General features: G+C 40.4%; 1 protein-coding gene and 1 long non-coding RNA gene across 3 annotated transcripts in view; both read right to left on the bottom strand.

The window, feature by feature from the left end:
• The window catches only part of LOC145431776 (uncharacterized), a 32,716-nt gene that overhangs the window by 4,332 nt on the left and 3,139 nt on the right, over nt 1-25,245 (bottom strand). Inside the window, exons 2-4 of one of the 2 annotated variants that reach the window (XR_013912073.1) lie at nt 23,966-24,091; nt 8,277-8,559; nt 1,640-1,736 (exon numbers count right to left, since the gene is read on the bottom strand). This is a non-coding gene — a long non-coding RNA (uncharacterized LOC145431776). The remainder of the gene's footprint in view (nt 1-1,639; nt 1,737-8,276; nt 8,560-23,965; nt 24,092-25,245) is intronic. The other variant, XR_013912072.1, reaches the window with a different exon arrangement.
• On the bottom strand, nt 20,827-23,100 carry tpbg (trophoblast glycoprotein). The gene has a single exon (XM_026183660.2). It carries the CDS (start codon nt 22,563-22,565, stop codon nt 21,432-21,434), a length of 1,134 nt encoding a protein of 377 aa, XP_026039445.1. The 5' UTR covers nt 22,566-23,100; the 3' UTR covers nt 20,827-21,431.

Genomic DNA, 25,245 nt, shown 5'->3' with positions numbered 1-25,245 from the left:
ACCAAATAGGTAAGTCTGCTTCCTTGAGATGAATGCTACTCACACTCCACATTGATTATGGTATTGGTTAATGCTAACCTGCTAACATTTGGCAAGAAACACAAATACACTGCTGCAGCAATGGCTCTTTTTTGTGGGCCAATCTGAAAGTTAGCATTGCTAATACCTTATTACTGCAGAAAATAAGTCCTGGCAAACAAATGTTTATTACCCTTGTAGTTCTATTTTGCCAGATAGTCTCCACAATTAATGCAACTTTTATAAACAAAAATGCAATTTCCAAAATAAATTATTAACCTATGGTATGTAAAACCTTCAAATTCATCTAAACCCAGACCTCACTCCAAAAACAAAACAAAAAAATTTACATGTACTTTGACTCTTCTAGCTGAAAAGTCAGGAACATCAATGATATTATAATTAGGCCTCAGGGAAACGACTTAATTCATTGGAATTCCACCCAATAGTTCTGGAGATGTTTCAATGAAAACCAAAACCATAAGCCTCGATATTTCAGTCTTGACTAAAACATATTTTTTTTAAAAACAAACAAAACAAAACTGTAGACAAAATTGAAGCATTCATCTTTTCAGCAGTTCTAGGACACCAGAAAATCTGTAGCCAAGGAGAGAAGAAAAGAATAGGGCACATACGAAATTGCAATATTGCTCAGCACATTTCTCTGCTGTCCTCCCCCTCTTTTTCTCCAGGAGTTTTAGCTGATTCTAGCCTCAGGATAAAGAGGCCTTCTGTTTGTGTAGCAGACCTGACCTCTGAAACCCTGCAGCAACACATCCTTCACATGATGAACCCAAGAAAAGTGGAAACCTGGAACCAAAGCAAATAATAGGCAGAGACACATTCCCACTGGCCAACCAGGATGGTCTCCACGGTTTCTGTGTGTGCCTTCATGCCAGTTTGTGTGTTACCCATTGCTTCTTGCCAAAGCGAGGCTTTTTGTCTGTTCCAATATATTTCCGACAATCTATCTTTAGATGGCATTCAGTTTGATGAGTCCGGTTTTCTGAATGGTTCCAGGATTGTGCACATTATGAGCCTCTTGAGGCATTGATGTTTTGAGGTTCGAGATTCCCATTTCCTGGTACCTCTCCCAAATTATACTACCTTCCACATGCAGGTGTCCCTAGGCGGCCTGCTACATCAGACAGAAGCCTTTATTCAGTTGGGGGGGGGGGGGGTTATCGCTGAGACTGAACAACGACCCTCGTATCCACTGAGTTGGAGGGGAGGACAGTTTGACAAGTTGAGAAAGTCATTTCATTTCCTCTCTGTCAAAGTGCCGCTTTCCTTTTCTTTTGCAACACTTTCATACCTTCCAGAGAGAAAACGTGAGTATAATATTTCTTTAAGTGTGCTTACCTTTCTTTGTCTATTTTCAGCAATGGAGGGTGACAGAAGTTCAAGCGAAAGACCTTGAAATCATAGAGGATATGTGGGATTTGACTTAACTAGCCCCTTCTAAAGTTTTTAGTAATGGTTAAAATGCAGGTTGCTTCACTCGAAAGAAAACCTCGTAATTCCACAATCATGAGAAAAACAATTCCTGTTACATTTTGGACACAGAGCATATCTTTGCATTGTTCTCTCAAAGAAAAAAAAGCACATTTGAATGTTGGACCTGCTTGTCTCCACTGCTTCTCATCTATAAGAGAGCCTGTCCGTGCTGTGCCTCTGGCTGGGGATCTTGCAGTGCATTGTGTCGACTGTAATAGCTCCTGTAACAAAGTAAGAAATGATTCACTTCAATTTGCTGAAGGCTACATGCGTTGTACTGTGCTGTATGCGGTGAATGAATCACGGCCACGACACGCAGCATTTAATGTAATTTTTGTGGAGGAAAGAGGGCGAGGGAGAGGTTTTTATATCTACTTTAATTGCAGTGCACGTTATTATCAAGAGCAGTTAGCAGGGACTTTTTCAACAGTGATGGCTTTATAATTACTATACAGCAGGTTTGACTGTCACCCTTGGCAGTACCATACAGTGGCCTCTGCACATTTTTATAAAATGATCATTTTAGCACACTGACAAATCGAACCATTGTAAGAAAGTAGGAGGAATGTCATTTGTCACCCACACTGAGTAGAAAAGGCCAATTAAATTCATAATCAGCTAGTTGTTAAAGTTTTCCTCTTTCCAGCATTAGGTCACAAACAAGCAATATGTTTTTACCTAATCTTGACAAACACACGCCTAGCTCAGTTTTAAAAGGGATGAGATTTTGCAATATTGAAAAGTAACCACGGTGCTCTATGATTAATGGAGAAGAGTGTATGTCTTAAAGGACCTGTAGTTATAAGATATGCTGTTCTGCCAGTGGAAACAGTCCTATGCAACTCTAACTGACCTTTGTAAAGAAATAACCCAGATGATTTTATCAGCTTTTTTGCAGTACCGCTGATATCATCCAAAAAGAACTGGTATTTAATTTCAAGCATAATGAACCAAGCTGTAATACCTCAGGATGAAAAAGTAAGCCAATGTGAAAGGGACCAAAAGCTGTAGCCCCTCAAACAGCCACTTGAACCGGATTTCTGTTTGTGCTCTTTGTGCCTTTTGGAGCATTTAAAATTAATTATTCATTTAATGATATGGCCTATAGTGTCGTACAAACAGTCCAAGAACACAAAAAGCTAACTCCCCTGCTCCTTGCTCCCAAGGAAGGACCAATGATGCCACAAAGTTTGCAGTTTTACAACCGAATATTTTATTTTTCTTTGAAGGTAGGAAATGTCAGGGTGGGTGTTGTAGACCGTGTTGTTGTTAATGTATGTTTGGGGGCGTTGCACCCCGGAACCTTCAGAGGTTTTTCAGGGTTTTCCCTGTTGGAATGTTATGTGAAAAACATTCCTGTATGTGTTGCGACTAGCTGTGGTTGTTTCTAAAAGTGGTCAGTAAACGTCCTAAAAGTGGCACCTGAGTTTCCAAGCATTTTTATCGTGAGGTTATAGCAGTAGGCATGAACAAAACAACCAATAAAACGCTCTAGAAATGAAACACAGGCCTCTTACCTGTGTCCCTAACCTAAACAGGAGAAACAAAGATTTGAAAGAAAAAGGCTTCCCACCCCTACAGCTACCAGATCAATCAACAACGGTCTAGTTACACTATTTACAATATATACAAAAACAACCATCTAGTTCTAGCCATAATCACACTCAGTAACACACAGCTAAACACAAAGTACAGGGCTAAATGCACAGCTTGTTTGGAAGCAGGCGACAAACTCTGTCATAAGTTTCCTTATTTCCTAACTAGCCAGATAGAGGATCATCATGGGCAAGGCCTAAAACTTGTAGTTGGTAATCTTTTGGCATCGCAGCCTTAGTGACCACATCACACTCTCTTCCAGACACCGGAGACCACCACTTACGTAGCAATACACTGTGGTCAAATAGTACAACACAGGTTGGGTTACATGCGCTTGTTGCCTGGCAGCAGACAGGGACCCAGACAAAGTAGCATCAGACTGCTGAGTTTTAATGAACTGCTCTCTGTCTGTTGCTAAACACAAGTCATTTGGTAGCACATTAAATGATCTAGATTTTTTTTTTTTATCCCAGGAGAAAGCTTAACAGCAGTTTTAAACTTCAAGAACCTATTGGAAATGTCCACCACATCACCAAGGTGACGGCCTGGGCACGAGTAACCACGCATGCCGGCAAAACTGAAGAGACACTGAGCCCAGAGGGGGTATGAACGAAAACATCTGCAGCAGGATTTTCAGAGACTTTGGGTGTGGCAGGAAACACCTTTCCCCGAGGCAAATCATTTCCAAGAATAAGATCAATACCAGCAACTGGCAGCTGATCTTGCACCCCCACTCGCACCCGAAAGGGGGGAAATAGGGTAAATGAACGAAGCGGCATGCCAAACATATTCATTCTTACTCCCCACACCAACAAATCTGAGCCACAGTATGACTGGTCAGAAAAAGGCACTACACCACATCGCGCCACAGAATGCTTTGCACTGGGATCCCTTAAAATTGTGACTGGAACTTGGTCCCCCTCACTCCCAGTCAGTGAAAGAAAGCCTTTAGACATAAAAGGCTTGAACACCTTATCTATCTCTACTGCTGGCACTCTGGCAGACACTGGTTTATGTTAATCAACAGTAGATTGACCCTACAGCAGAAGTTTTATCCTTCAACATTTCTTTCTTTCTTAGCACCAGGCAAAAAGCAAAGAAATTACCAAGTTCCTGACAATAGAAACACCTCCAGCCACTATGAGGTTCCACTGGGAAACCTGAGGTGATCGTGCTATATCCACACCAGGTGAAACCATAGTGTCATGCCACGTCGGAGATGAAAAAGCACCCTTGTGAGTCAGGGCAAACTCATCAGCTAGGACATCAGTGTTTGCAAAACACTCAACTTTTTGTTCATTTAAATAGACTACCACATGCATTTCTTAAAAGCTTCGAAAAGCACTAGTTCTTTCAGCTTTGCAAAATCCTTGACTTTGCTAGCTTGACAACATTTATGAAAAAGCAACCCAGGTTGATCTTTTTTTTTCACAATTTTGGAATTTCTGTCCATATGCTTCAGGCACCAACTCATAACCATCCAACACTGTAGCCTTAGCCACATCATAATCTAAGCTTCAGAATTTGCAATTAGCATCAAATCTACTTTTCTACACTTATTTAGCTGCTGTAATGTAGGATTTCTGGCAAAATCATCTAACTCAAAATCCATTGTGGCCAACCAAACAATACAAAAAGCCAACCTGAAATATGAGAGAAATACCTATGGCACTTGCCCATTCAGTCTTCAAGCTGTTCCAACCTTTCTGAAACCCTGTGCTGTAACGTACGCCATAATATACGTACGCGTATGTCTCTAGAAATACAACTACATGTGGCATCAGTGCCAGCTCCAGTTCAGTAGCATCATTTTTTCCCCTACCTATTGCCTGCTGCTTCTTCTTCTGTCATTACTTTTTACTAAATTGACTGGAGAGAATGGATGAAGCTGAACAGAGAAAGCCTGCTGCTAGCTTTGATGTTGATGGTGAAACTGCAGAACAACACAGGCACATAACGCACAAGTATAAATGCTGGGAATGATTTTACTGCAATTAGCAACAAGAAATGAGTCAAACCTAGCACCAAATGTCTGATTTTGATTCTTACAGGTTTTCAACATAAACTTTAGGCAATAATAATACCAAACTCCACACTTCCAATCTTTCAACGACGTACTTGAGTATGTTATGTCATAGACTCGACATAGATTTAACAACCTTTAAATTAACTATAAGGAGCTGCCCTTTATACTGTGTGTATAAAGGAGACTTAGTGTAAAAAAACGCTGTAAGAAAGCAGAAGCAACAGCTCCAGCATCTGTTCAGGGAGTAGTCAGAAACAGAATGAGCAGTGTTTTGGCAGCAGTCAGAGAACAAGTGCATATTCAGCGTGGTTATGTTGGGAAAACAGAAGAAAATGAGACAGTTTGCCTCTCACATGTAGCACAATTGAAACAATATCACATAGTTTCTTTAGTTGCTGGGATCATATTATATTATTCTGGTTGTTTATTTAATTCATCACATAAGGTGATTTGAGCCATCGGTTCTTAGCATGAGAAGAGTGAGGAACATGATGCCACATCTATGATGGGCGATCTGCACTGTGACCTATCTGCGCTGCTTCTGGGTGGAAGTTTGGCTGCAGCACAAGGGAATACAAAGAACAATGTAGGCTTGATGCCTGCCCTGTATGTTCTACCCTCAGCCCGCCATAACAACAAGAAAAAATGCTTTACTTTCGTTTATATTACACTGTTAAAGAGTTTCTATACAACTTTCGAGAGGCCCTGGAATATATTCCACCTGAAAAAGAAAAGGAAAAGTTTAAACACAATAAAGCACCCTACAGTTTTTTTAAATTAATGATACTTTTCTTATTCTGTTCTTATGCTTTATGGTATATTTTAAAGGTAACAATCACCCCTTAGTTTCCTCTGCTCGTCTGTATAATTAGCATTAATGTTGTTCTGGTAGAGGAAAGTAAGTTGACCCAAAATCAGCTCTTCTGGACTTTAATTCCTGGGAACATTTCAAAAGAGCAGTTTGAACTTAAGCTTAATGTGCAGCGTTTGTCTGTGAGCCATGCATCTCTGTTGTTTTCACACCACTAAATGATGCCTCTCAGGGATGTCAGCGTCTCAAGCAGGGGATGTTATTACAGCAGCCCTTTTCCTCTGATCTTCCCGTCTGTGCTTGTTATCCAATAGCTCCTTTATCACTCGAACAGCCCCATCATCATAGTTCAGAGTCGCTGCGGAGGAGAGCGGCAGGCCTCGAGGACTGGGCTTATGTCACACGGTTGTGGAGCTTATAGGGCGCTGCGTGTACATCTTCACCAGCGTTCATGGTGAAAGCGCAGCTCCTACTTAAGGATGCTGACTAACTGGCCAATAGGGAGGATGATGTGATTACAGAGTGTGTGCATGCCCAGTCGATCTGTTGTCATTAACATTTTACGCTCCTCTTTGTAACGTCAGTGTAGCACAGCATTATTGCCTGCAGCCTTGGCCTCGCCGTAACCCTGCCAGCCTTGTTCAGGATCACTGCTGATAAAAGGAAACTGTTTGAAAACTCCCTTAATGGGAACAACAAGGAAGAAGCGTTTCATTTTTCCTCAACAGCTGTCTGTTTGACTTTGTACCCCTCATGCACGCGCTCGCACACACACACACAAACGCAAACACAGCCACACCTATCTGGTCTCTCTCTCTCTCACTAATTAAAGATGGAGTTTACCTGAGTCTGTGAAGGTAAATGAGCTCACAGTCTGCAGTTCTTCCCTTTCAAGTTGCTTATTAAAACACCATCATTATATAATTACATATATACACAGCACTTGTAAAATGCTATATATGCTATATGTACATTTTAAGGTTTAATGAGATACAATGAGACCAATGCCAAAATGAACTGGTTATCTGAATAAGAATACTTTAATATTATTGCATAATAATATTAATTTATTTTTAATAAAAAGTTAAAAAATAAGATGTACTGTATAAACAATATATTTCATAAGTCATAAGGAAGAGTTGGACAGTTTGATGGCGTTCTGTGGTGCATCATGTTGGAATTAGTCTTTTGCTGAATGTGCTTCTGTGGCTATTCAGCATTAGCTATAGAAGCTGTCCAATACTGACAGTAACATGTAACAACAGCAATAGTAACTAACTCATGAAACATCATGATCATGGGCTGTTCTCACTTGGCCACTGGTGTTCGGGTTGCTCTCATGTCTATAAGCAGTTCCTTAGTCTTTGCCACGTTAAACTGCAGATGGTTCTGCTCGCACCACACAGCAAAGTTGTCCACCACAGCCCTGTACTCTTCCTCCCACTACTGCAGAGTCATCAGAAAACGTCTGAAGGTGGCAGGTCTTTCTGCAGTAGCTGAATTGCGTGGTGTGAAGAGATAGGGAGAGATGATGATCTCCTGCAGGGCTCCTGTGTTTTTGACCACACTGTTTGAAACACGTTGCTGTAGGTGCACACTAGAGAGGCAGCCACCTGCATCACTGTGAGTTGTTCACCTACTAGAGACACTCTGATGGTGTTGAAGAAGTCAAAAAACACGACTCTCACAGCGCACACTGGCTTATCCAGTTGGGTGTAGACACGCCCACAGGTCTGAACCTGAACTGGGTGGAATCTATCGGTGGGCTAACCATAAGAAAGAGGTTGAGTCTCTCCACACCGTGATGCGTGATGTGAGTGCCACAGCTCTGTATTCCTTAGGGCCACTGGGATATGATATCATGGGGATTCTTTTGCATATTCAGGCTTTTTCATCTGCCTGGTTCTCAAAGTTGTTGGGCACAGAACCAGAACTCCAAGGCTCATGTTGTCACGCCCCGCAGACTTGCCTGAGTGATTTCTTAACAGCTGTCTCCTAATTTAGTCAACAGTGAAGGTGGCTGGAGCGGAGAGAGTGGTGGTGTCCTGATCTAGAGTGTCGAGAGTGCGATGTATCTGGGAACCTGGGGAGCAGGTGTGAAATAGGCTTGAAACAGTAGGCTTAAATCCGAAATTCTCAGTTCGCTGTGGGAATTTTTTTGTGTATTTGTGACTAACTGAATAAACCATACACAGACTACTGACCAGGCTCTATCCATGAATGCTCTACAGTGCTATTTCTAAGCACAAAAATCAATATTTTCTTGGCTTTGTAAGTGACATGAATGGCTGTACCTAGCTCCTCACTTTCCCCCCCGAATGCACTAACCTGGGAGTGACATCACTCCTGAGTTCCAGACACAAGGACTGTGAAGAGGAGAGAAGGAACAGAAGGTAGTTGGTGATCGCAGGCTTCACCTCCACTGCTGCTGGTTGTCCTGAAACTAGTGATGGTCTTCATGCCCCTCCAGCCCTCCCTTGCATTGTTCCACCGTAGTTTGTATTCCGGCTTCCTCCTGTAATTGCCCTTAGCCTCCTTGATTGATGTATTCAGTTCACTTTGAACTGTTCTCACCTCCTCCCTATTGCCAGCTCTAAAGGCCGTCTTCTTCCTGTTAAGGAAATGATAAATGGTTATGTTGAGAGAGATTCAGATCCTACTCTAAATTTATAGCACCTTACTTTACAATTACAAATATGATTTGTAGCTTCAAATGTATTTCATTAAACAGATTTTTGGAGTTTCATGAAGGAGCAAGACGTGTCGCATCATGTATTATGATTATCTGATAAATGTTACATTCACCAGTTACACTTTGGGAAATAGGTTAACTTAGGACATAGATTGTAAATCAAAGCTCCAAATTAATTGCAACATGTTACTACATTTAGCTCCAAAATTTAGAAAAAAGGGAAAAAGTTAAGTTTAGGTTTATAATTTAAAATAAAATAATATATATTATACAATGCTTTCATCCTCCATCCATACATTCCCTTCTGCTTATCCGATTCAGGGTGGCAGGGGGGCCTGGGGCATATCCAACCTGTCATGAAACAAGAGGCAAGGCCCCGGACAGGTCCCAGCACCAGTCTATGAAAAATCTAATACAGAGAGACAGAAAATCAATCAAAACTCACAGTCACACCTATAGCAACTTTACATTCACCATTCAGCCTAACAAGTCAGAGGACATGGAGAGAACGTACGGAGCCACGGAGAGAACACGCAAAACCAGCGCCGGTGAATTCAAATCCAGAACCTCACTACTAATATTTAAATATAAAATTTAAATCTAAATTTTAAATACAAATATCAAATCTAATTTTTTTAAATGTTACATTTAAATAGTACACCTAAATGTCATGGTTAAAAGTAAATAATTATCTGTTATACAAATTTAAACTGCTGATCAGAGAAGCATCAAAAGAAAGCTTTATGAAAACTTTGTTGCCAAACAAAAGTGCTTTTCTACTTTCTTGGAGTACTCAAAGCACTCTATGGGCTTTGATCAGCATTATGATCTAACAAGATCATAATGCTGCTGACTAAACTCTGTAAATATACATATTTACTAATTACCTGTCACATTTACGTCCTATTTTATTTTTAATATTTAGCATTTATATTTAAAATACATGATTAATTTTAGATTTAATTTTGATAATTTTAGATTTAATTTACGATTTAGATTTACATTTAAAAATGTAAATATTGTTGTAAATCTTGTAGAAAATGACATGCAAAAATGCTACATCATATTTGGAAAAAACATGTTTGAACTATTTTAATTGTGCTTTAATTTACAGTCGAGAACCAATAGTGTACACGAGCTGATAGAACTTTTTGTTTGGAAACCAAACCTGTTTTGATTATGATCTGAATGATCACAATCATGGTTTACGACAGTAAATTAATGGACAATGCATTTCTTAGTAAAACATTGAACTGATAATAACCGTAAAAGAACTAATCAAAAGCCAGCAAAATAAAATAAAATCCATTAAAGGTAAAGTGATTTAGTTATTCCCTCACCTGATTTTTGCTATATGCATATCATACTTATCTCTCCTAATATACCATCATAGTGATAAAGGTCTATATTAAATCTATAGTAGATATAAAAGATTTGGCCTGTATGCATGTACATATAATGTATTTTATACATTCAGCTATGGTATTGACTGATTGTGTTTTTATGCAAAGTGTGATGTGATAAATGTTCATACTGTCCTTGTTAAATAAATGCCCAACTATAAACGCTCAGCTCTTTTTATGACCTTGTTTTAATTGAAAGTTCAGTAGGGACATTTCTGTTAGAAAAAGAATAAAGTGACATTATTGTGTTACTGCACTTCAGTAAACGAGCGTGCTTCTGTTGCAGCTTCATTACTTGCAGATATAAAAGATTTAAGGGAGAAAACGAGTTTTTAGGAAGCCAGGAGATTGTGAGTCACATTTTAAACTCAATGTGACCTGGCTGGATTGGAGCAGAGGAATTTTTTTTTTTTTTTTTACCATTAACACGAAGCTCGCCTCATTTCATTAATTTACATATTCTCCATCAAATCAAAGAGATATTTGTGGAGTTACAATGCCCCACAGACATCATTTCAGAACTTTGGCTGCTTTTTTGGCTGCAATCCCCATATTTCTGATTTACAACGATTCATCTCAAATAAATGAATCTTTGACAAAGTGTGTCTCTGCGGGGCGAGGAGAAAATAGAAGTTGAGGGAAAGATAAGGGGGAGGGAGACAGTATGAGGAGAAACGTTACTTTTTGTCTGAGCTCCTTCATTCTGACGACTAAGAAGGCCGTGACTTCGCCGCATACCTTTATAGTTACTGAACCGACGCCTCTTTAGACTGCCCACTCAATGACGTATAAACCGGAGGACCAGTTGTCAGATCAAATATTCTGTTCATGTTTATCCTCACATTGTTAAAGGGATTTGTGAGGGAGTGTGATGGATTAATCCTCCTTGAGCTGTGCTTTTTGTAAACTCCAGTGAATTTAGAAATTTTGCTGCTATGAGGGGGGCCTGGAAATTCATCTCAAAATGCAAAGTAGTGACAAGAAGGAAATAAGAAAGGTCGTAGCTTAGCAAGTATAGTATGGAATATGTCAGCAGGTATGTGAGCGATCAGCACTTTACAAAAGCTAATTGAGTTTCTATCCTTCTCATCTCAGATTGGCTTGTGTACAGAAGGGTAACCGGAGAAATCTAGCTTGCCCAAAGCGTTGGCTTGTGAATGGTAATGGAGGCATCGTCAAGTACTATCTGATGTCTACATATGAAGCTCATGTTACACAGCACTTTAAGAATGCTGCATGTCATCTGTTGGGCGGGGTGGGGGCTGTCTGTGGCTCTATCTGAAGCCGGTTTCATTATTCTCAAGCGCTGCTGTCAGACCTTTCTGGCGTGGAGACTCGTCTCATTTCATACAGAGAATAGAAAATGACAAGATGGTGTGCAAAGGGGCGGAACGGCACACTTGACAACTGGGGGCAGAGATTGTAACAGGAGAAATGTGAATGTAAGTATTTCCACGTGCACTGAAGCTGCTGAGAGAAAAGGCTTCACTTGATGTCTTGAATATGCACATGTATGAAATTTTAACAAGGTGTGGGGCACTAAAACTGACAAAGTGCAGGAAAAAGTCCAAGTTATAGCTGAATGCTGCTATAAAAACTGTAATTTTCAAAATGGTGTCTAAAAGTAACATGGAATGTATGTTTTTTTTCATGGACAGTTCCTTGGAAGCACCTTTATTTTAATATCAGCATCATTCTACATGATAGTACTCATGCAGCACTCAGAGTGATGTGTATGGGGGTAAAATATTCCTGAATACACTTGGGAAATTATTGGATGTCCAAACATTACTTTTGTTGGACAAGGTTAATTTTTTCTTTGTAAAAATGCATCACATTAGATAAAAAAATGTTCAGTTTCATGTTCAGACACAAAATTATACAATAACTTTTGAATTAGGTGAAAATAACCTTACAGAACTTTATCAATTGCGTCACAAAAATAAAATATATTTGTTGTGGATATGCATTATTATGTAATTTAACTATTACAGTCCCGTGCTTTGTTTATGTGTGGCCATAAGCAACAAGATTGGCACTTATTTCCTCTACATTAGGAAATAAAATAATAACTTTTAACGTAACTCGGTTGAAATCCAATTATCACTGTGTTCAAAACAGTCCAACTTAACATATCAAGTTTAGGAATTCTTGCAGATATGCAGTATAATGTAAGTACAAAAGTCACCAAATTATCGAAAACACAAATCTATTCATTTTAATGCATCTTTATCCCTTTTATACATGTTATATCTTTAATATAGCCATTCCCCTGTATTTGCTGCAGTTAAAAAGTAGCAGCAGCAGTAGCATATACAATATTTGCAGCAGTGATTTTAGATGGTAACAATGATCAGCAGCTAGTTTGAACAAATTTAACTCCAAAGACACAATCAATTTTAAACTTACTAAATACTAAAACCGTATTACACACTGCACACAGTTTAATCCAGGTGATAATCCAGCGGCCATACTGCACCGGTTCTCCTCTGTGATGTTTTTGTGATGTTTTGCAATTGATCCTGTGTAATAGTCGCCTGTGGCGGCCAGAAATATCGTGTAAGATCAACTTTTACATTATCGTAAACAGGAAGAGCATGTGTTTTTAAACCAAGCATAAAACGAGCAAAGAAGTGCAAGTTAATCCGATGTGGCTGCCATGTGTAAAGAGCCATGAAAAAGAAGATAATTTTAGGCAGCATAAATTCTTGTTTCTTCTCTAAGTGCTGTAGCTGGAGGAGTTGACACAGCATCCACTTTAGCACCTCTTGTACCAGCAGATTAATGGCAGGAACACAGTTTTCATATTCTGTGCGGACCTTGTTATACTGATTCTTCAAGGCCTGCTGAGCACTCTAATTTGGATACGGAAAGAAACGTACATGTTTTTAAATGGGTTTTGCACCACATGACCTTGTAAAAGCAGTACTGGATGGCGCGATCAAGCTCCTTCTGGCTGTCTCTGCTCCCGTTGCTTGCTACTGTTCCGCTGAGGTCATTACTCATTGTGACACCCTCTGCTGGTCTACATCATATTACAAAGCGTTTAATATTGTTCCGTGTTGAACGCGTGGCCTCGCAAAACAAGCACCAAAAAGCCAAATTAAATACATCATCACGATAGTTTCAGTACTTCTTTCCTCAGCAAATCCTTCTCGTGTCTTGCAAAACTTTTTTAAGTTTTGCTTCGCAACTTTGGTTTGACATTCTGGTTGATTAGCAATTGATCGCCTTATGTGAGAAAATGCACACACTATGCAATCAAAACCTTTTCACATTTTACCTCCTGAGGTGTTATGTGTTCAGCCCAGCATAACAAACAATTCTGAGCTTGCATTTGTTTTCCACTCCTGTTGTCTTCAGTCCCACCCCCCACTGCAAAACTGGAAACTGCACAAAGACAAGAAGAAAAAAGATGACTTTCCATCTAACAATCCCCTATTTTTCCTGCTCTTCTCTAAATTTGATTCATTTCTTGCTCTGAGATGGTACATACTGTAGCTAAGATTTCATAAGAACTACTTTACCATACAGCACAAATGTGCCTCAGAAAGGTTGTGCTGTATTTGCACATTAGGGAAATATTGCTTTAGATTAGATTGTGAATGTGTTTCGTTTTAATCTTTATTTTTCTGCCTAACCGCGTTTGTGTACGTGGTTGGAGTTTGTCCATGTGGAAATGAGAAGTCCCGGCTTAAAAGCTGATAGCATGCTGTGACTGAAACCACTATAATGGAGCTTGTAGAGATTATTGTTTCCAACTGCTGCCTAAAAAGGTAATATTGGACTTTTGACCTCCTTTCAGTCTCTGCCAGGAAATCTGATTGTAATCTGAGAAAAAAAGCATGAACTTTTACAGTTGTGTTCAGATTACATGATAAGATCTAAAGTTCCAGACTGCTTTCTCTGTAATGAGATTTTAGTCTCATCGTCAGGAACAGGAATGCACTTGAAATTCTCCACAGGAGTGAGTCACCAGATGGCAGAAAAGGTAAATAATCCCACACTGAACCAAAGCTCTGATGTCAAAATCTGATTTTAATTTTTATAATCACAAAATTTCACTTCAAACTCAAACTACATTTTACATTCGTCATTTTAATTCCATCTATGAACACAATATCTCAAACATCACAGTACAAAAAAAAAGCTGGCATGCATTTCTGTAAATCTCTATAATACATTTATAAAACACACATTATTTGCCAAGACTGTGCTCATACAGCTTCACCTAATGCTTTCAACAGCAACTCGGAGCTGTGAGGTCCTGATTGCGAGTCAGTGTAAACATGTTGTTTGTATAAGTGGACTGTAGAGCAACATGTTTCCATGAGCTCAGGGCTAAAGGTGTAAGGGTGTTACCTAGTCCAGATCAGGTTTCCAGACTACCAATCAGGTGGTAACACTTCCTGCGGTAATTTAAATCCCTTTATTTCTACCTCGTTGTCACTGTTGGTGAGAATCAAAGAGTAATTCATGGCAGCTAAATAAGAAAGAATCGTCAGTATTACTCTATGTAGAATTGGATTATCATTAAACTTCAGCATTGTGGCACCACCTGAGGGCAGACCCTCTGTGAAGTCATCATGAGACTCATTTTACAATCCCTTCATTTTGTTTTAAATAAAAACATCAACATGTCTCAATATGTTGTCCTATTGTCTCTTGATCATTAATAACTCTTCCTAGACACCATTCTGACACCTGATCTGAAAGGTTTGTGATTTTTTTGAGAACTCTTACTTCTCTTTTTAATAACAGGGAAACTGTGATAATAGATGGTCACGATGCGCCCACATTCTGCTGAAACCTTTTGTTTGAGAGGGGCAGGAAATCAGAAGACAGTCAGTTTGAAGGGAGAGGCGCACACAGAAAAGTATAAATAAAGCACGCAGACAGTGATGAGACGCAGGTCTTGCGTTCCATGACTGCCCTCGCTAGTGAAAGACAGCTGCAGTGTTTGTGTTTTCTAACTCAGGTGTCTCAAGCTGAAGAACTGCGGGGTGATTCTTAGAAACCCCCTGTCACCTTTTAAACACGTCTGCCTGCTACCACTTCATTCAAGAAACAAATGAGTGTGAAAACACTCCAACATGTCACTTTCAAGCACTTGGTTGAGGCCATACATTAATCAGCTTCTGGTGGGTTTTTTTAAGTGTTGGAAAGGCTGCCTTTGAGTTACTGACATTGCTAGAATCGGGCAGCTTTCAAGTCCAAGTTCACAGAAAACATATCGATGGAAAAACACGGGGCTCCTTTTGAGACCGGCCCATTGATCAGCCATGTTATTGAGCGCTGAGAAATCAACACGAGAATCAGCCACGTGCGCCTGATAGATTGTTAGGCGCACAGGTAATTTTCAGCGGAGTGAGAAAGAGTTGCACAGCTAAATAAATCTTTACACGGGAGGCGTTCGGTGCGTGGATCAGTCTGTTTTCGTAGCCGCGGTGGTAACACTGAAGTACTTTTACGTCAAGATATTCCTGCAGTAGACTCATCAGAGGTGTGAGCTTCATCAAACTGAAATGTGAAATAATACAGCCAGGCAACCAGGGTTACTTATGGGGCATCTAAACCATGTTTATCTGCAGAATTTCTACAAAAAAATCACTTGAAAAAACACAGGAGCATATGATCTACCAGGGTGCAATAAGAATCAAATGTTCTTGGCCCCGTTTGTTGAATATCAAGAGCTTTCTGATGTGTTTAAGAGTGAATTTTTGATGTTCTATGAAAAACCTATTGAAGATCAAATCCATCATCCAAACAGACAAAGGTCACAGGAAAGGCTAGACTATTATTAACATTTTGCAACCATCATGCTGTTACCCAAGCTTCTATAAAAAAAACAAACCCAAAAACCCAGTGACATATGACATAACCCCAGCTAATCTACACATAAAGGTCACTGCAAATATGCATTTTAGCATCTTACAAGCATCCTACTGAGTTCCACCTTTTATATTTATTTTTCTTGGAGCCGCCGGATAGCTTCACAGCATTTGTGTCCTTTTCTCACTCATCCCTGCATTTGTGTCCCTCAAGCAGATGTGGCAGATGCTTCCGGTTGCTGGAAAAGGCCGCGGCACTGCCAGCTCAGATCCGTCTTCGTTTACGGAGGCTTGTGGTCGTCAAGCCCTGGTGTGGCTCAGTGGGAGGCTCAAGCGTGGCATCATAAATCCACATTAGAGAAGGACAAGACATCGTAAGGGGGAAGGAAAGAGGCTGGGCCGATAACAAATACTCCAGGACCAGCAATGCCCCAACGTACGCGTAAAGACCTCATAAAAACTGCTACACAACCTTTAAGGATGAGGATCAGTGTTGGTGATTTCTGTACCTCGTGTTGCTTTGTTTAAAATATCTACAAAGCATGCCCCCACACTCACAACCGCCATTTACATAGTCTGATTTTTTCTGTTTTTTACTAAGGGAAAGGTCAGCAGCTGGGGCAACATGCCAGGTGTTTGCGGAGCAGCAGACCAGTGCAGTGTGGTGAATGTAATTACGGCACTCTGGCAATCTGATAACCTGCCAGCCTGTCTCTCAACAGTAGGAAAGTGCACTGGCATATTAAATGTGGCTTAACAAACAGGGAACAGTGTGTGTGTGTGTGTGTGTGTGTGTGTGTGTGTGTGTGTGTGTGTGTGTGTGTGTGTGTGTGTGTGTGTGTGTGTGTGTGTGTGTGTGTGTGGGCAGTATAATGGGGTAAGTGTTCTGTCGGGTTTTCAGGAGTTTTCATCTGTAGGTGTTTTATTATTCAGTTCTCAAAACACTGACAAATTTCAGACCTTCTGATATATAAAAACTAATGCATTGCAACTTCAGTTTCTCTTTGCTAGGAGGCTATACTGTGTACACCCAGGTTATGGGAATGGCTGACAGTAACAAGGGAGGCACTTTTCTTCCTCAGGTTTATGCACAAGGCTGGGTTTGCCCCCTGGGAGTTATGTCTGTTGTCTAGAAGGATGCACTACCTTAACAGCAAAAGTCAGGGAACAAAAGTCTCCTGTGAGCACTAAAGGACAGGTAAGATGACTGTTACATAATCAGCTGCAGCCTTGATCTCCATTATCAGCTGTGATAGTGGCTCTGTGTCTTGCTGAATGCTAAGATGTGGCTTCAGCTGCGTGTTGGGTGAATAAAGTGGGGGTCTTCGAGAGCAGGGTACCAACATTCCCTTTTAATGCTTTAAAAGGCTTGCTAAGCAATTGGAGCTATCAGAGAAATTACATACAGATAATTTCTGCATGTTTAATTATGGGACAAAGTCTCTACTTTTGCACATTTATTTAATCCCACTTAAACTTCCACTTCCTGCTCACAGGAAGACACTTAAAAAACATCTCAGGCTGTTTGTTATTAGGTTTGTAAATTTATGGTTTATTAAATGTTCTCAGATGAAACTTATTTACATTAAAGGACATTTTTTATAGGTTATGAGGTCATAACTTAGGAGGTAGGTGAGTGTTACCATTCAGTTTTCTAATTGCTAGTAACAATCCCCAACTTACTAACATTTAGGAAATTGCAAGTTAACACTCTTGGTGAACTCGAACCATCCCTTAATCACATTAGCAGGCCTAGGCTGCTGGGGGCTTTCCATGATGCACTTGTTCTTCACTCACCTCGTTTCACTTTCTGTGTGTTTATACACCACTCTGCATTTAACAATTAGTTATGATTCTCTGCCTCTCTTCCACATTGTTTTTGTCCTGTCTTTCTCTCCTCACCCTGATTCTGCTGGAGATTTCTTGCTGTTAAAGGGGAGTTTTTCCTTCCCACTATTGCCAAGTGCTTGCTCATAGGGGGTTGTCTGATTTTTGTTTTTTTTTTCTCTATTATTTTTGGGTCATGTGCCATTCTAGGGAGATTTTTAAAAAAGAAATAAAACATACTCCAGGGTTTTTATAATAAATATGACCTGGGCCTAGAACATGTGTCTCTAGGGAAGAAGTTTACCTGATTTGTCTACCAAAATTTGTGTAACATAACATAAATATGGGCACTTGTGTAGAAAGGAACTAAAAGAAAACCACATTTTAAAGGGTGGGTCATAGTAATTAAGCATACTGAACATAATTAAACATATTACCATAAATACAATCTGTACAGTACCAAAGTATAAAAAGACATAGTTTCTTATATATGTGTTCTTAAACATGAAAAGCACTCATTTATAACAAAGAATTAATATTAATTTAAAAAATGACCTCTCAAGCACGTACAGAGGTTTGAGTAGAAACCTTTGTTGGTAAGTATTCATACAAGAGGCAACAAGTAGGTAATATATGTACCAGTTGAGCCTCTGGTGCCAATATCTGTAACAGTATCTGCTTACTAACAAGTACAACCATCAGTCCTGCCCCTGTCTGGAAATGAGCTTTAGCCGACGGCCCTAACAGACTGCTGAGGGAGTCCAGAGAGCTGCCCGAGACACCACCTCCTCACTGGACCTCACTTGACACCACAAGTCAGCGGCCAGCTATTTAGACATCCAGGCTGCTTGGAGACTAGAGTTAACGATCACAAAGGGTTCAGAGACGGTGTCGTCATGCTTAAAGAAAAGAAAGCCCTCCCCTCACTCATCTATTTTATTCTGCTTCCCCTTCAGCCATTCATTCTCTCCCTTTTCTCTCTCACTGTAATTACACCTGCTCTGCCAAGCGTAGCTTGAGGCGTGGCTGGGCAAAAATCACTTGTTAATATGAATCTGCAGATAGTGTGCGAGGAGGAGAGCTACTTACTGATGGTCTCTGTGGAAACATTAGGCTGTAAGCAGCCTGCACCTGTACGCCCCTCCTGGGAAGGCCAAGTGAGAAGCCTCACTTTGGGGAATAAAGTGTGCGTGTAGAATGAGACCATCCGCTTTCAAAAATCAGCCGGCAACAATTTCGAATGCACAGTTGGGTAAGGGCTTGTTTAATGGGCTAAAACTTCAGTGCTAAAGCGTGCATGAGGAAGGTATAAATCAAAGGTGACATTGTTGAATTAGAGGACACACACATTACACACAAAAGTACCCTCCCCATCTCTAAAACTGGCAAAGCTGTTGTTTGAACCAATGTCTTGAGAGATGCAAGAGTTCCACATGGTACGCACAAAGCTAAAGATACCGATAGTATAGATAACACCACTGATATTGGTATCAGATTGATAATAGCATGACTGGATTGACACTTTGTTTCTACCTACCAAGTTCAATATGTAACCTATTCTATGAATTCTATGAAATTCATTATTTTTTCTGCAAAGCTGAAAGGTGTGTTTTGTTGTGTTATTATTGTGAAAAGTAAAAATCGCAATGATTCAGTGATCACTGAAATGTGTTCAGAATTTGCAAACTGATAACGATTCATTTCAGAAATCATGACACACTGCTCTCCCCTCCATAAGCAGCCTTAATAAGTCAAAAGCATTGGTATGGATATCATCAGCGCTGGCCCCGTATTTACTTGGTATCACATTGATAGCAAAATTTGCAGTATCACACAGCACTACCTGCTGCACCTGCAGGAGACACACAAAGCATCAACACTAACTGGAGCACCAGATAACACAGACAGCGTTCCACATGACTTCCCTTTCTGATATCCAACAAGTCTAATCAGACACATCCAGAGACAGTCCCAACTACAGCAGCCGCAGCTGATGACAAAAGCTCTTATTTTTCCCCCCTACCCTGAAACACACAGATGTGCAGAAACACGCAGGCCTGGCAAAACTGTGAAGGAAATCTGTGCAAGAGGCACGCTGCGTGCACTGGAAATAGCATGCTGCGGGCAACGTGAGCCTCTTCATTAAAAAAACTGAGGAATAGGGAGATGATTATCTGTAATCTCTTCTTTTTTTTAAAGGCCAAGGAAGTTCACAGTTGTTCCTGCATGCAGACACAACAAACATCATTATTTTGTACTGCTAGATGGCAACACGCATGGCATCCCTTCAAAGGAATACCACGCATTATTAAATTATTAATCCATACTATAGTGGACAACATGAAAAAAAAGAAATAACCCTCCCCCCAATACAACAGCAACTGACAGATGAGTAAAAACACTAATGACTTACTTCCAGGGATGCAAGTTCACCTAAAGAAGGGTTACATGAAAAGAAAAGCTGCTTGGGCTCATTTCCATAATACCTCCGTGTGCCCCCATGAGCGCCAGCATCTCTGGTTTGGTTTTTCTTCATTTGCATGTGCCATGGAGCGACACGAATACTGATTTTTTTCCCGGGTTTTTGCAGCTGGAGCATATTGAAATGCTTACAGTAAACGCTGGTAGGAGCTGTTAGTAGTGAGATTAGTCTTCTGGCTGCAGTGCAGGCTCACAGACATTATTCTGGGAGGGGACGGGGTCACAGCAGAGCCAGTGGTTCTTTATCAGAAACACACAGCGTGAAGTAAATTGGACCGGAGATAACAGTTGGGCTACTCTCATCACCTTTAAACCCGCAGACAGAAGCTCATTTGAATTCAGGACGTGTCCTCTATTCAACATCAGAATTTGACTTCTTTCCACAGAAAGTTGCTTGTTAATGAGAACACAGCCGTACACTGTTACCCTGGAGATACTATAAGTGGCAAAAGTGCAAACGTTTCACACATTGCTGAGCTCGCTGACAGCTGGAGTGAGATTTAGTGTTTGTCATGTGGTTTTTAGCCGAGTTGTGGCCCTGCCTCAGGAATGTAAGTGTGTGTGTGTGCCCGTGAACTCCTTCATCACAGCTTTGGGATCACATTCCTCAGTCTTACAATTAAAAAGCCCTCAGTCGAGACAGATACCAGCAATCCAGAGGCATTTTATTCAGCTCAATATCATCACAGGAGAAAAAAAAAAGAGCAATCACATCCACCTAATAAATCCGAAGAGCTAATGCAGTGTGCACTATAATCATTCAAAAGAAGGCATACTGTATTACACATGTTCACGTTTAAAAAACAAACTCAAGCAGTGTAACATTTGTCTGCAGCTGAGGCTTTACGAGAAGGATGCAACGACTGGCAGTGTGTTTTCACCAACTATTCTTTTAGTTACAAGTCAGTTCCCTTCATTCGTTTATCCTTTAGGGGAAAGTAAAAATAGAACATATCACTCTTTGCAACTGTCCAGAAAACCCCTTTCCCATGACTCATTGTCCATGCACTGTTACACAGAGACAATGCTGCTGACATTGCAGCTGCCAGGTGACTGGTACGGGACATGCGGCAGTGGCTGATGGGGAAGTCACTAAGGGGTGGGTAAAAAGGAGCGGCGACAGGTGCGAAGTCTGAGTATCATCATGGGGTGTGGGGGAGGAAGACTTTCATGCAAATCTTAATAGTATAAAGTCATTTATTATCTCACTACACGGTCCCAGGCTGGTGCCACGCTGTACGCCCCCTCTTCACACATCTGAATTGATGCTCAGGTTGGCCAAACGTGGGTCAGAGTTTATCTCATACCTGTAATGATACCCCTCCATGTGGTCCCTACAAGCATCCCGGATGTTGTACATCCACCGTTTGATGCCCTTTCTGTTCAGGTAGAGCACCAGCAGGAATATGACACCGATCAGGGCCAGCACCAGTCCCAGGAACACGTAAGAAGTCCCCAGCACGCCCTTCATCTCCATCGAGCACTTCAGCTCGTACTTCTCCAACTGCAGAAGTGGCTGGCGTCTCAGGTCCTTGGGGTTCGTGCAGGTCAGGTTCTGGACGTCGACGACCTGAGTGGAGTTCTTCAGCCACATCAGCGTGTCCTCGATAAAGCAGTTGCAATGCCAGGGGTTCCCTGCCAGCTGGATGCGGAGGTCGGGCTTAAGGCTGAACTCTGCCATCATGATGCTGGACAGATCTTTCAGGCTGTTGTTCCTCAGGTCAAGGTCACGCAATGGGGGCACTCTGAGAGTCCCGTTGTGGATGTTGATGATGGAGCTGTTCTGCAGGCTGAGGCTGACCAGGCTGGAAAGACCAGTGAATATATCACTGGGAAGAATCACAAGGTCATTGTTGGACAGATCCAAGACTGTCAGCTGGACGAGGTTCCTGCTGTGCAGGAAATTTAGAAGCTCATCTGTGGTGGAGTGATTGTGCAAAGACCTACTGAGGTTCAAGTGTTGCAGTTTATTGTCACTGGGGAAAGCGCTTTCACTGAAATGCTGGAGTGTGTTGTTGCTCAAGTCCAGCCACACAAGGTTTGGCAAGTTGTTAAATGCCATTGTATCCACATACTCCAGCTCATTCCCACTGAGATGGAGCTCTGTTAATAGCTCCAGGCGGGTTGGGAAGGAGTCCCCACTAATACGGGAAATGCTGTTTCCTGACACAAATAGAATTTTGGTGTTGTTTGGTATGAAATGCGGGATCCTGTCCAAGTCCTTGTTTTGGCATTTCACAGTTTGTGAGGAGCACAAGCATTCCTCCGGGCACCCGTGACCGGACGGCACGATCGCGAGGAGGAAAAGTAAAAACATCACGCCGGACTTTCGGAGTCTCCCTCGCGTGCCTCCGCAGTCACTATCGCACAACGTGCTTGACATGCGCCTCTTGGAGTTTGGAAATCAGTGTGCGCAGAGCGTGCGTAAGGAAATCGTTTTTAAAACAATCCAAGCGTGCGACCCCTGCTTCGTTATTCGTCCGCGGTGTGGGGAACAAAGGAAAGTTTTTCTAACACCGTTTCCCACGTTTATCCTTTCGAAAAATGCCCCCAGTTCCAACTCCATACAACTACCGCCACACCATCCTTGTTTAGGATGAGTCTACATTTCAGTGAAGCAGGCAAACTTCTCCGATCCTGTTTCTTTGTCTTCCCAGTCTCAGGCTTTTCGGAACATTAGAGGTACACGATATTTTCCCCCCTTTCCTTAGCAAAACAAGCAAATCCAGAATATTTATTTCTTCTTTTTCTTCTTCTTCTTCGTTTTTTTTTTTTTTTTACATCCAGTTACTTATTCCGGCTGCCGGTTTCCAAACAGACAAAACTCTCATTCTCCCAGAGGTGCCATATATTACAAACGTATTTCCAGCATTCCGCTCCTCCTAATCGTTGCGCGTCAAGAGGGAAAGACCAACCGCAGCAACACAGTGCAGACCATTGCAAGGAGGGAGCGTACCATTATTCAAGAAAAGAGGGGGTGAACAGAAAACTCCCACAAGTTTTCTTCGGCCTTCAGTTTTATTTCTTATGCTTATGCTTATAAGTGGTTTATTTTTTTTTATAAACCTAACCTGAAACTCTTGCAGTATTCATAAATTGGCTCGCAGTATGTATGAAGAGGGCTGAATAGTTCATCTTAAATGGGACATGGGCTTATGGATAGTTTAGTGTGGAAGTGTTAACATTCATTTTATTCCTGAAAATCGCAGTTACTTTCTGTATTAAATAATAAAATGTTCTATATAGTCTCAAAGAAATCAAGAACAGATTTAAAGAAGCAAGCCAGTCTGGCTGTTGGATTAAGTGTTATATATTAGAAAGAACGAGACACAGCACTGTCATTATTAGTATTATGATGTGAAGACATTATGAAGAGAGATGGAAGGGTTTTGTGCTCATGCACACTTCAGTTGTTTTCTTATATTTTAAATTTTAATATGTCACTGTTCTACCCTACAGGAGTCTAGATTTCCTTTTATAAATAACTGTAGCGTTTGGATTGAATGACTTGTCAAACATAAGTTAAAAATAAATGTAATGAAGCTCTAATAACTCATGAATAAAACGGAAGCGGTACTTGATATTCTACAAAAAGAGGAGGTGACCCTGCATGAGGAAAGGGAGGGAAGGTAAAGGATTATCAGTCCTTATTGCATTTTTATGAATTGTAGTTTTTACTAAGCAACAGACCATAAATCAGTATTTTGCACTGTTTAGTTAAAAGGAAAAGGGCGCTTTCATGTGGTCTCTTATGTCAAAGGGTCACCAGATGCCCTTGCTTACCCACTCATCCGAATTTCTCAGACTTGGGACCAGCACTGGGAATACACCAGCTTGTGTCCTCCTGAGTCTGGGTTCGTGTGTCTCCTCCTGGTCTCAAACTGGGGACAGTTTGCTTACATGATGAATCTATGAAGATAAACGAGGAACACCGTGAGGATTTATTACATGTCAGCGAAATACTAAATTAAATAACAGTAAAGAAAACACAAAAAGTGCCTGGATATTGTGTATTAATATAGTACTATATGTGTAATTTCTAAACATGGTTTTGATCCCCATTAATTATGGCAAAACTGTTTGGCTGTAATTGTACCTGACTGCGGCCTTGTAGAAGCATCGTCTGGGCAATTGAACAAGAGTCATAAGATTGAACGGTGAGGGAGGGAGTGCTCATTAATATGGCATATTTGGGAGCAGCCCCTAGTGTGTATCTGAGCGTAATCTTAGCTTTACCCTCCTTTGACCCTCTGCTATAGTCCTGGCAAATATGCCAGTCATCTGTGTAATTCCATGAAACCTGGATTCTGAATATCTAACTACATGATGCTTTTCTGGAGAACCTAGAAACTTTACATCTTCTTGTTATATTAACGCTAAATGTGGTAAACTCAAAATGTTGATCATCACATAAGTTTTATTCACCGTTGAAGAAACAAAACAATGATCAGAGATGGTTTTTAAAACCTTTTCTATCCTATTAGTTTATCCTCAAAGTTTATATTTAAGTGTGAATAGCATTAGTCATTTAAAAAATATTCAATAATGAATTCTTGCTTCTATGGAACGCTTATTATTGTCTTTTCTCTTGATTAATCTGCAAGCTTGTTAAGATGTAATATTTATGGTATTTATGTTTTCATTTTTTGTTTTTATTATGTTATTATTCATTAACATATGTACAAGGTACAGTTATTATAGTTTTGTATTTTCTGATCATTTTTTGTTTTTATTTCATTTTGACTTTTTGTTTTTAATTCAGTTTAGTTTTAGTTTGGTTCCATACTGGGTTTTCTTGTTTCAGTTTACTTTTTGAACTTTTAAAATTTTTTAACAGTCTTGTAGACACACAGAGTCATCAGCCAAACTGTAACTATGATAATAATAATAATAATAATAATAATAATAATAATAATAATAATAATAATAATAATAATAATAGTTATTATTATTTATTTTATTTTCATCAAACTAAGAAATACTAAAACTAAGGTTTTCCTCTATATTTTTTTTAATTATATTTTAGTTAATTTTGAGGTCACAAAATCGTTTCAGTTAGCTTT

This window comes from Astatotilapia calliptera, chromosome 11, assembly GCF_964374335.1.
Source record: "Astatotilapia calliptera chromosome 11, fAstCal68.1, whole genome shotgun sequence".
In the NCBI taxonomy this organism is placed as follows: Eukaryota; Metazoa; Chordata; class Actinopteri; order Cichliformes; family Cichlidae; genus Astatotilapia; species Astatotilapia calliptera.
This window is presented reverse-complemented; position numbering and strand designations above follow the sequence as displayed.